The sequence below is a fragment of the Halichoerus grypus genome, chromosome 5 (assembly GCF_964656455.1).
Source record: "Halichoerus grypus chromosome 5, mHalGry1.hap1.1, whole genome shotgun sequence".
Classification (NCBI taxonomy): domain Eukaryota; kingdom Metazoa; phylum Chordata; class Mammalia; order Carnivora; family Phocidae; genus Halichoerus; species Halichoerus grypus.
Window position 1 is genome coordinate 178,754,304 of NC_135716.1, and position 16,495 is coordinate 178,770,798.

General features: G+C 51.5%; 2 protein-coding genes across 4 annotated transcripts; both read left to right on the forward strand.

The window, feature by feature from the left end:
- The first annotated feature begins 2,439 nt into the window (after positions 1 to 2,439).
- Positions 2,440 to 4,720, forward strand: NPPB (natriuretic peptide B). 3 transcript variants are annotated; one of them, XM_036069729.2, is made up of 5 exons: positions 2,440 to 2,539; positions 2,680 to 2,812; positions 3,321 to 3,450; positions 3,857 to 3,956; positions 4,525 to 4,720. In XM_036069729.2, the coding sequence occupies exons 1-5, from the start codon at positions 2,452 to 2,454 to the stop codon at positions 4,539 to 4,541; spliced, it is 468 nt and encodes a 155-aa protein (XP_035925622.2). In that variant the 5' UTR covers positions 2,440 to 2,451; the 3' UTR covers positions 4,542 to 4,720. The 3 variants fall into 3 exon arrangements, with proteins under 3 accessions (XP_035925622.2, XP_035925620.2, XP_077927881.1); XM_036069727.2 differs by having other exon boundaries at positions 2,441 to 2,539; positions 3,701 to 3,956; XM_078071755.1 differs by lacking the exon at positions 2,440 to 2,539 and having other exon boundaries at positions 2,650 to 2,780; positions 3,701 to 3,956.
- An 8,667-nt stretch (positions 4,721 to 13,387) lies between these two features.
- On the forward strand, positions 13,388 to 14,983 carry NPPA (natriuretic peptide A). The gene is made up of 3 exons (XM_036069740.2): positions 13,388 to 13,550; positions 13,652 to 13,978; positions 14,740 to 14,983. The coding sequence occupies exons 1-3, from the start codon at positions 13,431 to 13,433 to the stop codon at positions 14,749 to 14,751; spliced, it is 459 nt and encodes a 152-aa protein (XP_035925633.1). The 5' UTR covers positions 13,388 to 13,430; the 3' UTR covers positions 14,752 to 14,983.
- The last annotated feature ends 1,512 nt before the right edge of the window (positions 14,984 to 16,495 follow it).

Genomic DNA, 16,495 nt, shown 5'->3' on the forward strand with positions numbered 1-16,495 from the left:
GCCCAGAATGCCCTCCTCATCTTCCTTCTCATGGCTAATTCATTCTTATCCTTCAAAGCTTTAGCTCAGTACTACCTTCTCCAGGAAGCTTCCCCCTCAACTGAGTGTTCCTACTATGCTTACAGACTGCCCAGGACTCACCCATATCGGTCGCCACATCATCCTGTGGGGTGGGGGGGTTTGTGACTGAGTGTTTCTCCCTACACTGTGAGCTCCCCAAGAACAGAGTTTGTCTTGTTCACCATGTTCCCACCTCCCAGCAGAAGCTTAGTTTTACCCGCATGGTCCCATTCCCTCCTCATGGCAACCCTGTGATACAGACATGAGAAAATACGAAGAGAGTTGAAGTAACTGGCCCAAGATCACATACGTAGCAGAAGGTTGAGGTGGTGTTGAATGCAAGCAGTCTGATTCCAGAGTCTAGACTGCAAACCACTGTGACCCAAACCTTTGAAAAAGGTTTGTTGAATGAGTTAAGGGGCTTATTTCTTTCTCTGTAGCCAGCATCTAGCACCTGAGGTTTGACCCTGGTAAGAACCAATATTGGCACCACAACCACCTTTACTGAGCGCTTATTAAGTATCAGGCGCTACACTTAGCATTTTACATACACTGTATTAATTTCGTATTACTAATGAAACAAATTACTGTAAACTTAGTGCCTTAAAATAATATAAACTGATTTCCATATAGTTCTGGAGATCAGAAAAGTCTGAAGTATGTTTTTTCAATGGGCGAAACTCAAGGTGTTGGCAGGCAGGCTGTGTTCTTTCTGGAGGCTCTAGAGAAGAATCCATTTCTTTGCTTTTTCTAGCTTCTGGAGGCCAATTACACTCCTTGGCTCATGGCCTCTTCCTCCATTTTCAAAGAGGCCAGCAGTAGTGTAGACGCTTCTCTTATCTCTGACCTCTGTTTCCATCCTTCCGTTGCCTCTTTCTGACCCTGATCCTCCTGCTTCCCTCTTATAAGGATACTTGTGATTACATTAGCCTTCCCCCATAATCCAGGACAATCTTTCCACCTCCAGATCTTTAACCACAGGTGCAAAGCCCCCTTTGCCTATGTCAAGTAACATATTCACAAGTTCTGGGTATTAGGACATGGACATCTTTGGGGGAACATTGTGCAGCCTACCACATATACCATCTCATTTAATCTTTGTGCAGTAATGCTGTGACATCGATGGTATGATTAGCTCCATTTAATAGGAGTGGAAAGTGCGTGGCATACAGTAGGCACTTAATAAATGTTTGTGGGGATGGGATTTGGTGTGAGAACTAATTGATAGTATATTGTTCTTCACTGGACAGAAGGTCCTGGAGGATATATCCAGTCCTGTGTCTTCCCTAAAATCTTTTCCACAATCCCCTCTGCTGGGGCAAGAGGAGGCTCTATCAGAGTGCTTAGCACTTAATTATTTCCCCTGGCCTGACTGTCTCCCTAGTGGGATCACAATCTCCTTCAGTGCAATTATATTTCTAATTCTTTGTCTCTTTCCATAATGCCATGGGCTTTCACAGACATCATTTTCTCCCTTGTAGTCCTTGAAAGGGGGGAGCATATGTCCATTTTGCAGAAGAGCAAAACGAGGCTCAGGTTACACGCAGAGTCATTTTTTAATAGGTGCTGGTTGATGGACTCTGTCTTGCTCCTAACACTTTTGCCATCCAGCATTAGGGACTCAACGTTCTCAGCAGCCCCTGACCCTCTGACTCAGCTCTGCACTGGATTGGATTTTCTTGTCTCTTTCACTGACACTTAATCTTTGGATATTCTTTTTCTGGTGCATGTGCGCACACACACAGCTTTCTGTACCTTCAGAGATGAAAGTGGATTAATCTAAATTTTTCTTTTAGTAGGAACCCCTTGCAATCACCGTGGCAGTGATTAAGAGCGTCAGGTCTGGAGTCAGACTGCCTGGGTTGCAACCCAGCTTTCCCACTTGTCAACTAAGAAATCAGATTAATTCCTCTGAGCTCAGTTTCCTCATTTGAAAAATTAAAAACAGTAACAATCTTTTTCTCACATATCAGGCAGATGTTATTTTTCTAAGGTAAGATTTTCTTCGAGGTCACGGCTTCTGCCCCTTGCTGCCTTTTCTCCATCACCCATATCCCATTCTCTCATCCTGCTGCTCGTCAACCCAAGGCATCTAGAACAGGTGGTGACATAGTCATGCATGCTTTAGGGGGGATTTAATCTGCTGTGTCTCTTTCCAGGGCCATTTTTCTTTGCAGCTTCATTTGTAATCACAGACAGGAGGTCCAGACCATCTGCTAACGGGAATTAGGTCATGGATGGTCAGATGAAGGAGGCACTGGGGAGGGGCACTCTTCACACTTCTAGTGTCCCACAAAATAGATAACCATCTTCCAGTCATCTTTGCTTTTTCCGTCCCATGTTGGCTTGGTGGGGGAGAGGAGGTGTTGGCACCTGGAGGAGATGTGATAGATGGCATTCCTGGGTGACTTCATCTCTGGGCCTTGCCTCTCAAAATTCCAGCCAAATCAAGCTCTACCGTTTAAGGGATGGAAACCGGGTCAGCATTCCAGAAGTTCCTGGTCATGCCCAGGCTTTTAATCAGATGACATTGGAGAATGCGCATCCTAGTGCAGGCAGCTGTGAGAGGGTGGGGAGGGACCTCAGACGTCCCTACTCCATGCTCGTCTTTCTGGCTAGGCCTGAGTGGAGGAGAGCAAGACCTCTTGGCGCTGGGTTTGCTCAGAAGGATCAGCACCACGGACAGCGGTCAAGGCGCCGGGAGACCCGCGGCCCAAGGGGTGCAGAGAGCCAAGCGTGTGCCGAGTAACAGGCAGGCGAGGGGAGGGAAGACGCGCTGCGCTGGTGGGGTGTTGGCTGGGGCTGTTCTGGCTGAGTCACACGGTGCGCCCCGCACTTGCGTCGGGCCTCGGAAAGCTGGAGTTGTCTCTGCCCTCTCCAGGAATGGTTGGGGGTGGGGAGGAAAGGCCCCAGGAGTGTGGCAGGAAAGGAGGAAGCGGGAGGCGAAGGACCTGTTGATGTCCCCCGCGCGCTCCCGCCCCCCCCAACCCCGGCCAGGCCCATTTCTATACAAGGCCTGCTCTCCCCAGCCTTCACCCCGGGCGAGTATGGTCGCAGGCGCGGAGGGGCGCATTCCCCCGCCCTGAGCTCAGCGGGCCGGAATGCGGCCGATAAATCAGAGATAACCCCAGGCGTGGGATAAAAGGCCGACGACGTTGCCGAAGGATCCAGGAGAGAGCCTGCGGGCCGAAGAGGTGAGTCGTGACCCGGGACGCAGCGCAGCAGCGGCGGCGACAATCTCTTTCCCCACTTCTTTCCAGCGACATGGACCCCCAGACGGCGCTGCCCTGGGCCTTCCTGCTCCTCCTGTTCTTGCATCTGTCGCCATTAGGAGGTCGCTCCCACCCGCTGGGCGGGCCTGGCCCCGCCTCGGAGCTGTCGGCAATGCAGGTGAGCCAGTGCAGGTGAGCGCTGTCGTGTGAGTGAAGGCCACTGTGGGTAGCAGCAGTTCACTGGTCCTCAGCTACTGTCCCAAGAGGTCCTCAGTATCCCTTGGGAATTAGTGATAAGGGAACCAGAAAGTGATGGGATTGGGTGCCAGGACTCCATACCCAAGGCCGTTGGTTCACTTGGGTCCCATCCAGGGGGATTCCACCCAGTTGGAACCTCAGGAACCTCAGGCTATCCCCACCCATTGCAGGAGCTGCTGGACCGTCTGAGGGACACAGTTTCAGGGCTGCAGGCAGAGCAGATGGCCCTGGGACCCCTCCAGCAGGACCACAGCCCCACAGAAGCCTGGGAGGCCGGGGAGGAACTCCCTGTGGGGGCCCTTGCACCCAGTGACAATGTCCTCCAGGCCCTGAGAAGACTACGCAGCCCCAAGATGATGCGCAAGTCAGGGTGCTTTGGCCGGAGGCTGGACCGGATCGGCTCCCTCAGTGGCCTGGGCTGCAATGGTAAGCCCCCTCCCTGCACCTCGGCTCACCCTCCCCCATTCCCGTGGGTTCCACCATTGGAACCACTTCTGGGTTTGCTGTCTCCAGGGACCACACCCTGAGAAAAGGACACTTGGACATTATTCTCTCTTGCTGACAGTCCTTAGGGCCAAGGAGTGCCTTTCTGGAAATACTAAACGTGGACATTATTGTCCATGAGTCCCTACCCCCCTTCTAGCCACCTCCTGCCTCTCTTACCCAACGGGGCAGAATCGCCTTAGGATGGAATCCAGTCATTGTCTGGCACCCTCTCCTTGGAGCAAAAAGAGTCCTAAACATTTTCCTCCTGGTTTCCCCTAACCTGTCTACAGCCACAAAGGCAGAGGTCGGGATCACCAGGGCAAGGATGATTCCCGGTTTACAGATGAGGAGACTGAGGTTCAGAGAAAGGGATTATTCCAAAACCTAAGCATCCAAATTGGCTGAGGATGGGGGATGGTGGCAGGTATGGCCTGTGGGGCGGGGAAGCTCAGATCCTGCCTCAGTCTCCCACCTGATGCCATTATCACCCTTTCTCTTCCTCCCACAGTGCTGAGAAGGTATTAAGAGGAAGTCCTGGCTGCAGGCATCTGCATCTGATTCTTCAATAGCCCCCTGAGCCCCTTTGAAGCAATTCTTATTTATTTGTATTTATTTATTTATTTATTTCGATCGTTTTATATAAGACGGTTCTTAACTCTGAGCACAAATTTTCCATGGTGAAATAAAGTCAACATTATAGCTTCTTTTGAAACTGATTTGTCCCGGTGCATTAAAAGTAATACATCATTTAAAAAACAAGAACCAAAAAAACCCTAAACCCTTTGTTTTCTTGAAGGTTCCAAAAGTTTCTTAATGGTGGGGTGGGGACATGGCATCGGGGCTGGTCAAGCAGGGTTGGGGGCGCCTCTCTTCTCTTGAAGGGTTTTTCATGCTCTGAAATGTCTATAAATACCTCAAGCACTCAAGACACTTTGCAGAAACTGCTTTGCAAAGCTGGTAGTTACTCCCTGGGAGTGGAAATGGGCCCTGATATATTCGTGCAAGTGAGGGTGTGTGTCTGTTTGCTTACTAGTTTTCCCTCTGCCTGGAATTCTGCCATCAGAGGTGTTCTACCTTGGTGATGGCTGTTTTCAGGAGGTCCGAGCTAAAATCTCAGAGATTAGGGGCAGTGTGTGCGCGCGCATGCATGCACGTGTGTGTGTGTGTGTGTGTGTGCGAGAGAGAGAGAGAGAGAGAGAGACACTGGCTCATATGAATCTCTAAACGGGGTCGAGCTCTCCATTCTGCCCCAAACCTCAGCTTCCGTCCTTCAATTCCTGATGTCATCCTGGCAAGGCCTTTAAAACTCAAGAGTTTAGTAGCATTTTCATTTCCTAAACCCAGAAGTTTAGAAGTGTCTGACAAAAGGCCCAGCATTTTAGGGTGCCCCTCTTCTGTGGGCTCCACATCTTCACTTCTTCTCTGCCTCAGAGAGAGAAACCTCTCATGCTAGGGCAGAAAAGGAGACAACCACCAGAGTCCTACTGTGTTGTCTCATTCAGCAGGGAGTCCTATGGTGGTCACTGTCCTGTACTCTATGGGACCCCCTGCCCAATGCATCCTGTGTCCCAGGCATCCTGGGCCACACGCCGCTGCTTTCAGGCCTCCAGGCCTCAGCTCATGCAGTCCCTTTTGCCCAGAATGCCTTTTATGATCCTAGCTCTGCAGAAGGGACGGGATTATTCTTATCCCCATTTGATGGATGAGAAAACCGAGACCCAGAAAACCAAAGCCTCCTACCTGGCAGCATGCGGCCACCCATGCCAGCCCAGAGATGTGAGTGGAGAGCCGAGTGACACTCAGCCTGTGCTCTCTCCCCGCGCTCCTGGCCTTGAACTTCACTCTCCCGACCTTTCTGCTGTTCTCAGCCAATGTTTCTTCGAGGGAGGGGAACCGCAAGTGGTGTGGGCTTTGTGTTATTTCTCATTTCAACTCAGTGTGGGCCGGAGGTTATGGATAGCCAATGACATCAATTAAGATTTTTTGAATGAGGTTTAGGAGTGAGTTCCTTTCTAATAAAACGGTGAGCCATCTTTGCCTAGTGTATCCGACCCAGGGAGGGCCATGGGGACTCAGTGTAGTGAACGTTCATTAGGCATCAGGTGCCTCATCAGGCACCACGTACAGTTCCGTTGACTCACAACAAATCTATGAAGAACTCTCATTGTCCCTCATTTTAACAGAAGGGGAAACTGAGGCACAGGGAGGTGATGTAACTTGCTCAAGATCATGCAGTTAGCAAGTGGCAGAGCCAGGGTTCAAGCCCACACAGCCTGGCTTAGACCCAGGCCCCTAACCACAGCACCACCCGGCCCCCCCAAGTCAGTGAATCAGGCTTGCTGGTGGGAGGGAGAATCGCCCTCCTAACGACATCACTCAGCTCATTTGCCTGTTGGCAACCTCTCCCCTCCGCTCAGGTGATGAAGGCAGACCTCTTCCAGAGCACCGCCTCCCCACATCCAGCCAGCACTCCAGAATTCTTGCCGGTGAGTCTGGTTCGTCCATATGTAGGGCTCAGGTGGTAGAGTCTATGTAGGATACATCTATTTCTTGGACCTTCCCCCAAGCAAAAGTCTAGGCAAGAGGACTCCAGAGAGAACTGCAAGGGAGCCGAATGTGTCCGCCGGAGGATGGGCATGGGTAGCCTGATGTACCCCACGGAGCCACATCTCACTGAGCTCCCCATGTGTTCCGTGTTTGTGGGAAGCAGGGCACACATGCTCTGTCTACAGATGCCCGTTAAACCCGCCCTCCCTAACCTGTGACCCTGGCCCCTTCAAACGTTCCCCAACATAGCTATAGCCATGGCCTTAACCTCCCTGACTTCCCTATTATCAACGTCGTCCAACGAAGCTGCCAGATTATGTCTCACCATAGGTGCTCGGCACTATAATCTTCCCAGAAAGAAGTGTTGGTGAAAATAGAGCTCCGGAGGCTTGACCCAAGGCTTCAGAGCTGGAGAGAATTTCAGTAGAGGGTGGACAAGCTTTGCTGGGTGCCAAGGGTGGAGGTTATAGAAGCCAGGACAGCACTGGGACCGAGTGCTTTCTTTTGTGCTGCTGACTCTGCACCTGTGACATTCTCAAGGAATCTGAGCCCTTCTCCATCCCTCTCGTGGCAGCTTTGACCCTTTTAAGCATCTGTGGCAAGAAAAAAGAATGTATTTCTCCTCTTGCAGAGCCAGATCTAAACAAAATCACGAACTTGGCCCCCTGTCTTTGCTCATGTGGTAGCTCTCAGCCTTCCATCTCGGCCTCGGGAGGATTTTTGTGCACTCCCTTAGCTTTAATAACCAGTCCTGTTTCAAGGTGACCCATTTCTCCCATTGGGTCAGGAGCCAGCGCCGTGCACCTGCTTGGATGTTCTGGAACATTTCTACAGTCAAACTCCATACCTGCCCTGGGACACTGGCTCCCACTCTCACGTGGCTAGTCTCCTGTCCTCTGCCTGCTTCTATCCAGCAGCGTTGCGCTTCTCTGCCCAGTGACTTTCTCTGGCAGCCGAGCCCACTGGGCTCCCCTCGGAGCAGGCAGGAAGTGCTGGGTAATTGACATCAACCAGGAGCAGCACTCAACCAACATCTTGCAGTGGGTGGCACTTAAAGACCCAGCACCCTTGATTCACAGGTGGCAAGCATCTTACACCTGTTCTCAGAGTTCTCTGCGGGGAAGGGGAATTGAGCTCCGCTTGGCCCCGGTGTCACTGATTTTCCTTCTTTCCCCGGTCACTTCCTCATTCTCCAGCTGATGTTTCCTGGGAATGTGTCCAAAGTAAACTACATAGGCTTGGATCCTTCTCTCAGGTTCAAGAGAACCTAATCTAAGGCACTCCCAAATGATAAAAGCTTCTCCTGGGGCTCTACCCTCAATGATTAGAGCCCTTGGAATCTCCCTTGACTCTATTCTCTGGCTGAACCACCCAGGCGGGTACGGTGTCCACTCCACCTTGTTCCTAGCCTCTCCTACACACAATCCTTCACTTCCATTCCTGCTTTATGCCCTCACCACTCATGCTGACATCCGCTCCCCAGCTTTCTAACTGGCCTCTCCAGTCCAGGCCCCCTCATCTGGTTCTTCCTGCATCAGGCGAGAGACCTGAACCTTCATGTTTTGGCCAGAGGGTGACTCCTCCTCCCTGTGAAGACCCCAGGGAGGGCAAGTTACAGCGGCGGGCACGCAGGTATGTACCTTGGAGGGGTGGGTGGGTTGGAGAGGCACTGAAGGCAAACTCATTCATTCAATCATTCGGAAAATTTTTTCTAAAGTATCAGGATGTGTCAGCTCTGGCTTGTGCTGGAATAGCACAACAGTGGAGTCCTGCAGCTGACAAGTGCACTGCGTCATACTTGACTTTCCAGAAAATGCAGCAATGGCTGCATTGGCTGCATTAGCAAGGGCTGACCTGATTCTCAGGGCTGCCAGCTGACCCCCCTCCCCACCTCCATGTACCACCAATCCTTGTCTGCCAACAGGCAGGATCAACTGGCGAGGAGAGATTGCCAAGGCAGTTCATGAGTAGATGGAATCTCAGGTTTCCCCAGCTATTACCTGAAGGAGCTGGGTAATAAGCCCAGAAGGGAAGGGGAGTTCATGGCCTCAGGGCAGGGCTGGGGTGAGGGTGGCCTTGGCACTCTGACCAGCAAGAGACAGGAGTTAGAAAGGAACCCACAGACAAAGTGTTTGTTATGGATTGAATTCTGTCTATCCAAATGATATGTTGAAGTTCTAAACCCCCAGAACCTCAGAACATGCCCCTATTGGGAAACAGGCTCATTGTAGACGGAATGAGTCAAGATGAGATCAGACTGGAGTAGGGTGGGCTCCCAATCCGATAGGACTGGTGTCCTTACATGAAGAGGAGAGAGAAACACAGAGAGGGAGGATAGCCATGTGACGACAGAGGTTGAGATTGGGGTGCTGCATCTACAAGACAAGGAGCAGCAATGAGCGCTAGCAGGTGCCAGAAACTGAAGGAGGCAAGGACATCTCCCCCCTTACAGGGTTCAGAGGGAGCGTGGACTTGCTAACACCTCGACTCCAGACTTCTGGCCTGCGGAACTGGGAAACAATATACTTCCTCTGCGTTAAGCCCCCCGGTTTGTGGCACTGTGTTAGAGCCTCCCTGGGGATCGAACGCAGTACCCCTTCACCCTGCTCTCTCCTCAGACTATTCTACGGTGCTGGGCTCCAGGAAGCTCTCTGGGGATGTCCAGCATGACCCACCAGCCACTAAGGTGTTTTTTGCAAAGCTGTGGCCAGCTTGGGAGTGTATCCCCTTCTGTTTGCTCTCCCTTTTCTCCTACCCTGTGGGGGGCAGCCTCTGAGGGGCCCCCAATACCCTCCCATCTCCTAGTACCCATGCCGTTGGGATGCCACTTCCAACATGAGGTTACAAAGAGTTTACATAATCTCTCCCTGTCCCAGAGGACGTCAGTTGCACTTGTCCGGAGAGGCCCACCTGTTGGGGAACTGACACCTCTAGCCAATGGTCGTCAAGGAGCTGAGGTCTGTCGGTAGACACAGGAGTGAACTTGAAAGCAGATCCTCCAGCCAGGCCTTGAGCTGACTGCAGCCCCAGCCAACATCTTAATTGTAGCCTCCAAGAGCCCTGAGCAAGGGGCCCCCAGCTAAGTAGGGCCAGATTCCTGACCCACGTAATATCAGTAAAGGACGTGCGTTGTTTCAAGTTGCTAAGATTTGGGGTCATTTTTTTTACACAGCCATAGTTAAATAATACACTGTCTCATTTCTCTTTTCCCCTCGCTCCTGCTTCCCTTGAACTGAACCCACCCCCACCCCCATAAAGATTGAGCAACTGAACTTTTGCCTTGGGCCTTGTTTTCTAGGGAACCTGCCGCCAACTTCCAGGGCCAGGGACCTCCTTGTTGTGCCTAAGAAACAGAACATCATTTCCAAAGTCAGAAACAACCATCCCTAAATGTGCATCAGGGTCTTACCGATTTCTCCCAACTGGGGCTTCTGCATTAGACCATTTGTGTCCGACAGAATCATACCGTGGGCGTGATGGGGTTCTCATACCAGTTTTGCACTTGTGTTACATTGCTGGGACCTCATGGCTCCCAAAGCTGCCTGCAGCATCCCCATGGAGGATCCTAAAGCAGAAACTCTGAGATGGAAACTAGAGATGCCTCAGTTCTGGATTCTCCCACCCATCCGCAATGCTCATTCCGACATATGACTAAGACAACTTCTTTCCAGTGATCAGGAAATAAAGGCTTTTGGCTTTTTGGCTAGTGGGAGAGGTGGGGGTGGGGGGTGGATCTGGTTTTCTGTGCCTTTTGCTTTTCTTCTGTCTCACTCCTCCAGGCTGGCTTCTAAAGGCTGCATTAAAGATAGACTCCTCCACACACACACCCCCACCTTCCCCCCGCTCCCAGGTTAAGCAGGGGCATGGAAAAGAAGGGAAAGTTTACATTAAGCCATTTTCTGTTTCAGGTGCAAATCAAAAGCTTTGCTAGGATCGGGGTAATGCTTGTATTTGAGGCTTGTGTTCCTACTAAGCCTCAGGCAGGAGGTGGTGTTGGTTCTATGTGAAGTCCTCCCGGCAACAAAACTGAATATTCTTTTTCTTGCCGCTTCCCCTTCCACAAACAAAAACAAAAACAAAAACAAAAAACAAAAACCCAAACCACACCGAACAAAAACCTCTGGCTCGTAGAAGAAACTCAGCTGACATTACTGCCCTGCTCGGGTTTCGGTCTGGAAGAAGAACAGTGACGTTAATAAAAGGAGCTGGGAAAATTCTGAAATTCTCTTTCTGGACCCTTGAATAGCATTTCCTCTTCTCCTTGGGCCACCGACAGAACCACGGCTGAGGGCACCTGCCACGACGCCCTTCTGGAGGTCGCCGTCCGCATCAAAAGCCTGTCTGAAAGGGCATTTCCAGGAGACAGGCCGTGTGACGCACACAGCAAGGAGCATCAGTTCCCCCAGTGTGGCTGCTCACTGAATCCTCTTTGCTAATAATAACCCTGCCAACTGAGCGATTAAGCTGTGAGCACATTCCAGGGACTCATCAGGATACGAGGGGTTTGGCCCCCAGAGCTCCTATTCAGGGTTGCGCCTACTTTGGATTTTAGGTTGAGTTTGGCTCACCCAGATAAGGCTCCTGGAGAAAGAAGAGGCCTCCTTTCTCCTTCTGTCTTAGAATAAAATCACCCCATGGGCGCCTGGGTGGCTCAGTCGGTTAAGCGTCTGCCTTCGGCTCAGGTCATGATCCCAGGGTCCTGGGATCGAGTCCCACATCAGGCTCCCTGCTCTGCGGGGAACCTGCTTCTCCCTCTCCCACTCCCCCTGCTTGTGTTCCCTCTCTTGCTGTATCTCTCTCTGTCAAATAAATAAATAAAATCTTTAAAAAAAAAAAAAAAAAAAAAAAAAAAAAAAGAATAAAATCACCCCAGATACGTCTCGTGACCTCTGGCTACGTACTGCTCCGATTTCCTGCCCTCCCACAGAAGAACAGCCTCTCCATCTGATCAGCCAGGGAGTGGGCGCAGCCGGGGAGGGGTCTGTCTGGTCAGGCTAGAGCTGGGCATTCCACATGCATTTCCTGAGTCCCATGGAGTATATCGAAACACGTCAGGTGTGTCAACAGGCCATGGGGCTTGGATGACCCCTTCCTTGAGGTAATACACACACACACACACACACACACACACACACACACACACTTGCCAAGCACCCAAAGCTACAGACCCAAGAAGGGGGAGGGTGAGGGAGCTGCTCAGAGGCCACCTGGGAGAGTGGGGGCAGGGGTGTGTTCGGTCGGGAACTGCACAGAAAGGGCTGGTTATGCTAAGCGGCGGCAGCAGCATCTGTGAGATGGTTAGGAATATGGACAGCAGTGTCAAACCTGGGTTCAAGTCCTAGCTCTGCCTGAGTGACCTTGGGCAAGTGACATAACCTCTGTCTCAGTTCTGCCCCTCTGTGAATGGGAGCAATACCACCCACCTCGTGGGGGTGGTGCTGACAATTAGGTAATGCACACAAAGCTCTCGGTAGAGTGTCTGGCACATTACAGCTGGTCAATGAAGGCAACCACGAGTACCATCCTGCAACTAGATAGCATTTCACAACGCGCTCACGCATTACTCGCTCACCTGACAACCTGGAGAGGTGGGTAGAGCAGGTTTTTACAAATGGGGAAAATAAGGCGGTGCTGATGTGTGTAACTTGGTTTGTTTGCGGCAGCAATGCGGGTCTCTCGAGCCTTCAAATGTAGTGTTTGCTGCCCAGTACATGCTGCATCCAATAGCAGGCTAACGGGGAGTGCTGTGCTTAGTGAATGGGGGCCGCGCGTTAAGTGTGGACAGATTTGCTGCCTGTTATTTCTCCCCAGGGGCCAGGAAAATGGAGGCCTCGGTGGCTCATCACTCTCCTGGCCTCGCAGAAGTTACATGGAAGGTGTTAAGGGAAACTGTGTGCCACAATCACTTCCCCCTTACTCCATCAGCCAACTCGCCAAGGGAGCTTTCCCGGGAAGGTTGGGGGCATTAGAAGCTTCAAATTCAGAGCCTGAGTTTTTACAAGCAGCGAGGTGACGGAATGAAAATGTTGGCATCTCTAAGTACCCTCCCCCTTCCAACCGCAGAGAGGAAGGAGGAGGAGCTTGGCAGAGAGATGATTGTGTTTCCAAAACTTTTCTTGGTGTTTATATCTGGGAGCTGAATTCTTGGGACATTCATCACATTTGGTTCCTGGCTGGCTTAAGGCTCTAAAAAATAACTCCCTCTTCACCTGACCACTGCAAGTGACTGCCAGGAGGGAGGGCAGCCCAGTTGGAGGGAGAGGTCTGCCCTCACGGCTGATGAGTCAGGTGCGAGGCCAGCTTGAGCATCTGGACTAATTTGTCCCGAGCTGCAGGCTGCCTGCCACTTCCTCCCCACCCGCCCTTATTTGGAGCCCCTGACAGCTGAGCCGAAAACCAACTGGGGGAGCTGGGCGCCAGCCAACTGTCACCCTCTGCCTCCCTGCATGGGTCCTGTTGCCCAGGAGAAAGAAGCCCCAGGCATCGCTGTAAGATAACCAAGGACTCTTTTTTGCTCTTCTCACACCTTTGAAGTGGGAACCTCTTGAGGCAAATCAACAAGAATGTGGCTCTTGCAGCTGAGGGTCCGGGGCTGTTGGGGCTGCTCAAGGTGGAGGGGCAGTGACAGGCTCTGCTGGACTGATAGCTTTAAAAGGCCATCTTCTGCTGCTCTTCATTCAGCTGCTTTATCACTGCAAGTGACAGAATGGGGAGGGTTCCGTCCCTCTTGTGCTCTTGGAGAGCCGGGGGCCTATAAAAAGAGGAGGTGCAGGGCAGCTGGGAGACAGAGCCGGACGGAGGCTGAGAGAGGGAAACGAGAGGACAGAGAGGCAGCAAGAACTGGGCCACTCCTTGAGCGACGCCAGCATGAGTGCCCCCACCATCACCTCAAGCTTCCTCCTCTTCCTGGCATTTCAGCTCCTGGGGCAAACAGGAGCTAACCCCGTGTATGGCTCTGTGTCCAATGCAGACCTGATGGATTTCAAGGTAGGGCCAGGACAGGGGCCACAGTGTGGGACCAGGGGGCTTTGTGACACTCTGCCAATGAGTGAGACCTCTCCCTTTCCCTGTGTGTTCCTTTTGTAAAGAATTTGCTGGACCACTTGGAGGACAAGATGCCTTTAGAAGAGGAGGTCGTGCCCCAACAAATACTAAGTGAGCAGAATGAGGAAGCTGGGGTGGCTCTCAGTCCCCTCCCTGAGGTGCCTCCCTGGACGGGGGAGGTCAACCCAGCCCAGAGAGATGGGGGTGCCCTTGGGCGGGGCCCCTGGGACGCCTCCGATAGATCTGCCCTCCTGAAAAGCAAGCTGAGAGCCCTGTTTGCTGCCCCTCGGAGCCTGCGGAGGTCCAGCTGCTTCGGAGGCAGGATGGACAGGATTGGAGCCCAGAGTGGACTGGGTTGCAACAGCTTCCGGGTAAGAGGAGCTGGGAATGGATACGGGATGGGGAGGAAGGAAGTTGTGGTTTCACTGAGACTCAAACCTTGTCAAAGAACACCACTAGGGCATGCCTCCTGCAGTAAAGAGACCGGAGTAGAAGTTTACTTCCTTCGAAATGTTTGCCTCAACTTGGGCCAATGGCATCATCCTCAGCTACAGGCTGCCAAGGAAATGCTAAGGAAAAAAAGTTACTGCCACGAGCACTGGGAACTTAAAATGTTAATGGGGCCAAGGCCCCTTCGTTCTGCTGACTGGGAGTTCATGTTTCTCCCCAGAACTGTCAGATCCCAAAGGATTAAATGATAATGACCAGGGTTGGGGCGTCTGGGTGGCTCAGTCGGTTGAGCGTCCGACTCTTGGTTTCAGCTTTGGTCATGATCTCATGGGTTGTGGGATCAAGCCCCATGACAAGCTCCACACTCAGTGGGGAGTCTGCTTGAGATTCTCTCCCTCTGTCCCTCCCCCCACTCACTCACGCATGCGCACGCCTGCTCACTCGCAAGATAAATAAAGAAATCTACAAAAAAAACCCCAAAAAACAAAACAAAAAAAAAAACAAAAGAAACGACCAGGGTTGACTTGTGACTTCTAATGAGCAACTTGTGTCCCAGTTCATGAAACTCCTAGGGTTGTCAGGCTGGAGTGGGGGCTGGTGGGAGGCGAGCACAGTCCTGTGAAGTTGACTTTTCCAATAGGGCCAGGTCACCAAGCCAAATTTGTCTCTGTTCTCTTTGTAGTACCGAAGATAATGGCCAGGGAGGAAAAGGCGGGCCAGACCCTGGGCAGATTTCGAGAGACCCTCATCCCTTGGGGTCTCACACTCAACTTTGTCCCATCTCATTGCCATCAAGTTGAGCCGTGACGAGCACCGTATTCAAGCTGCAGCCTTTTGGCAACATTTCTCACATTTTATGCTAAATGTAGATAAAGTGGTTTAACTGTGGCTTCCCCACCTCTCCCATCCCATGCATTAAATTTTATGATAGACACTCCACCTGTTACTGAAAGTGGTTTGAAAAATGAATAAACTTCAGCACCACGGACAGAAGCCAAAGGCTGAGTTGGTATGCTTGCTTGCTTTTCCCAGCCTGATAACCCAGTTTACCTTTTGTCAGAGAGAAGAAGGCTGTTTCTTTCTTCTTCCTTTTAAACATAATAAGATTTATTTTGGGTTGCAGTTTTGGGTTCACAGCCAATTAAGCAGAAAGTACAGAGAATTCCCATAGACCCCCTGCCTGCACACATGCAGAGCCTCCCTCACGAGCAACATGGCCCCCAGAGTGGTGCCTGCGTTAAGCAAAGTGAAGAAAGAGACGTTTGCTTTGTTGACAAACTGTGCGTTTAGGTGCCTTTTGGGTACTTAGATGTAATTAAAAAGTAGCCACCAGCTTTTTCTAATTCTAGTCCCAGGTGCTTGGACAGGGGTCCGGGTGGGGTGGGGGGGCTGGGGAAGATGCCATTTCTTTGTATCTGCTTCTGAAAAGCAGAGAATACCAGGCACCAAGTTCACCCACAACAAGGAGCCATGCTCTAATCTACACATCCCCCTCTCCACGTCAGAATCTATGACATTCCTCCAACCCCCTCCCCCTCTGGCCACTGACACTTTGACTTCTCTGGCCCTTATTTATCTTGTCCCTTCCTCTTGTAATGCCATTTATCCAGTGCTCCCGAGAACATTCTACACAATCAAAGCTCATGGAGAACGCTGCTACGATCTGACCTCCGCACCGGCAGCATTTTGGGTATAACTATTGTAATACAAGACAATTTGCCTTGGTAGGCAGTCATGTCTCTGTCCCTGGATTGTAAACTCCTTGAAGGTCAACGCCTGTTCAGCACGACTGAAGCACATGGCAAAGTCCGTGCTCTATAACGTCAGCCCAGTTGTCTTCGTCTTGTACAGAAATCAGGAAAAGGGGGAATAAAGAAGTCGTTCACTCTTTGCAGGGGGAGGGGGAGGCCAGAAGTGAGTTGCCGGTTAGGGAGTGGAGTGGGTGAAGGACCTCTAATCTAACCACTTCCAACAAAAATCTTCTCCACGTGGACTTTGAACACAGAAGGGCGGAAAACCAAGAAGCAGAGAGACTTTATAAAGACAGGAGCAGAGACAGGAAAAAGCATCCAAACTCGGTTCCCGAGGTCCGGGGAGTGGGAGCTGCTAGGAGGGAAGTGTGGGGAACTGGGCCGACTCCCAAGGGGTCACTGTGACACAGTGGGTCTCCCCCAAAATGGAACGGACAGTGCTGAGTGCACAGGAAGTGTCCCTGGAATTCGGGAAACCCGGGGACAGGTGGAGGGGACGGCACAGACGGACACCAGTTCTAGGACTGGTGAAATGGCAACTTGAGGCAGATCAACCGGAGACCAAGAAAATCCTATTTCTGGCAAAACAGAAGCCAGAAATTGCTTGTACTTCTGGTTGGATATCAGGGAACCCGTTAGTGGGGCAGATGCCTAAACACAGCGCTGTCAGAACACACACGGGTCCTC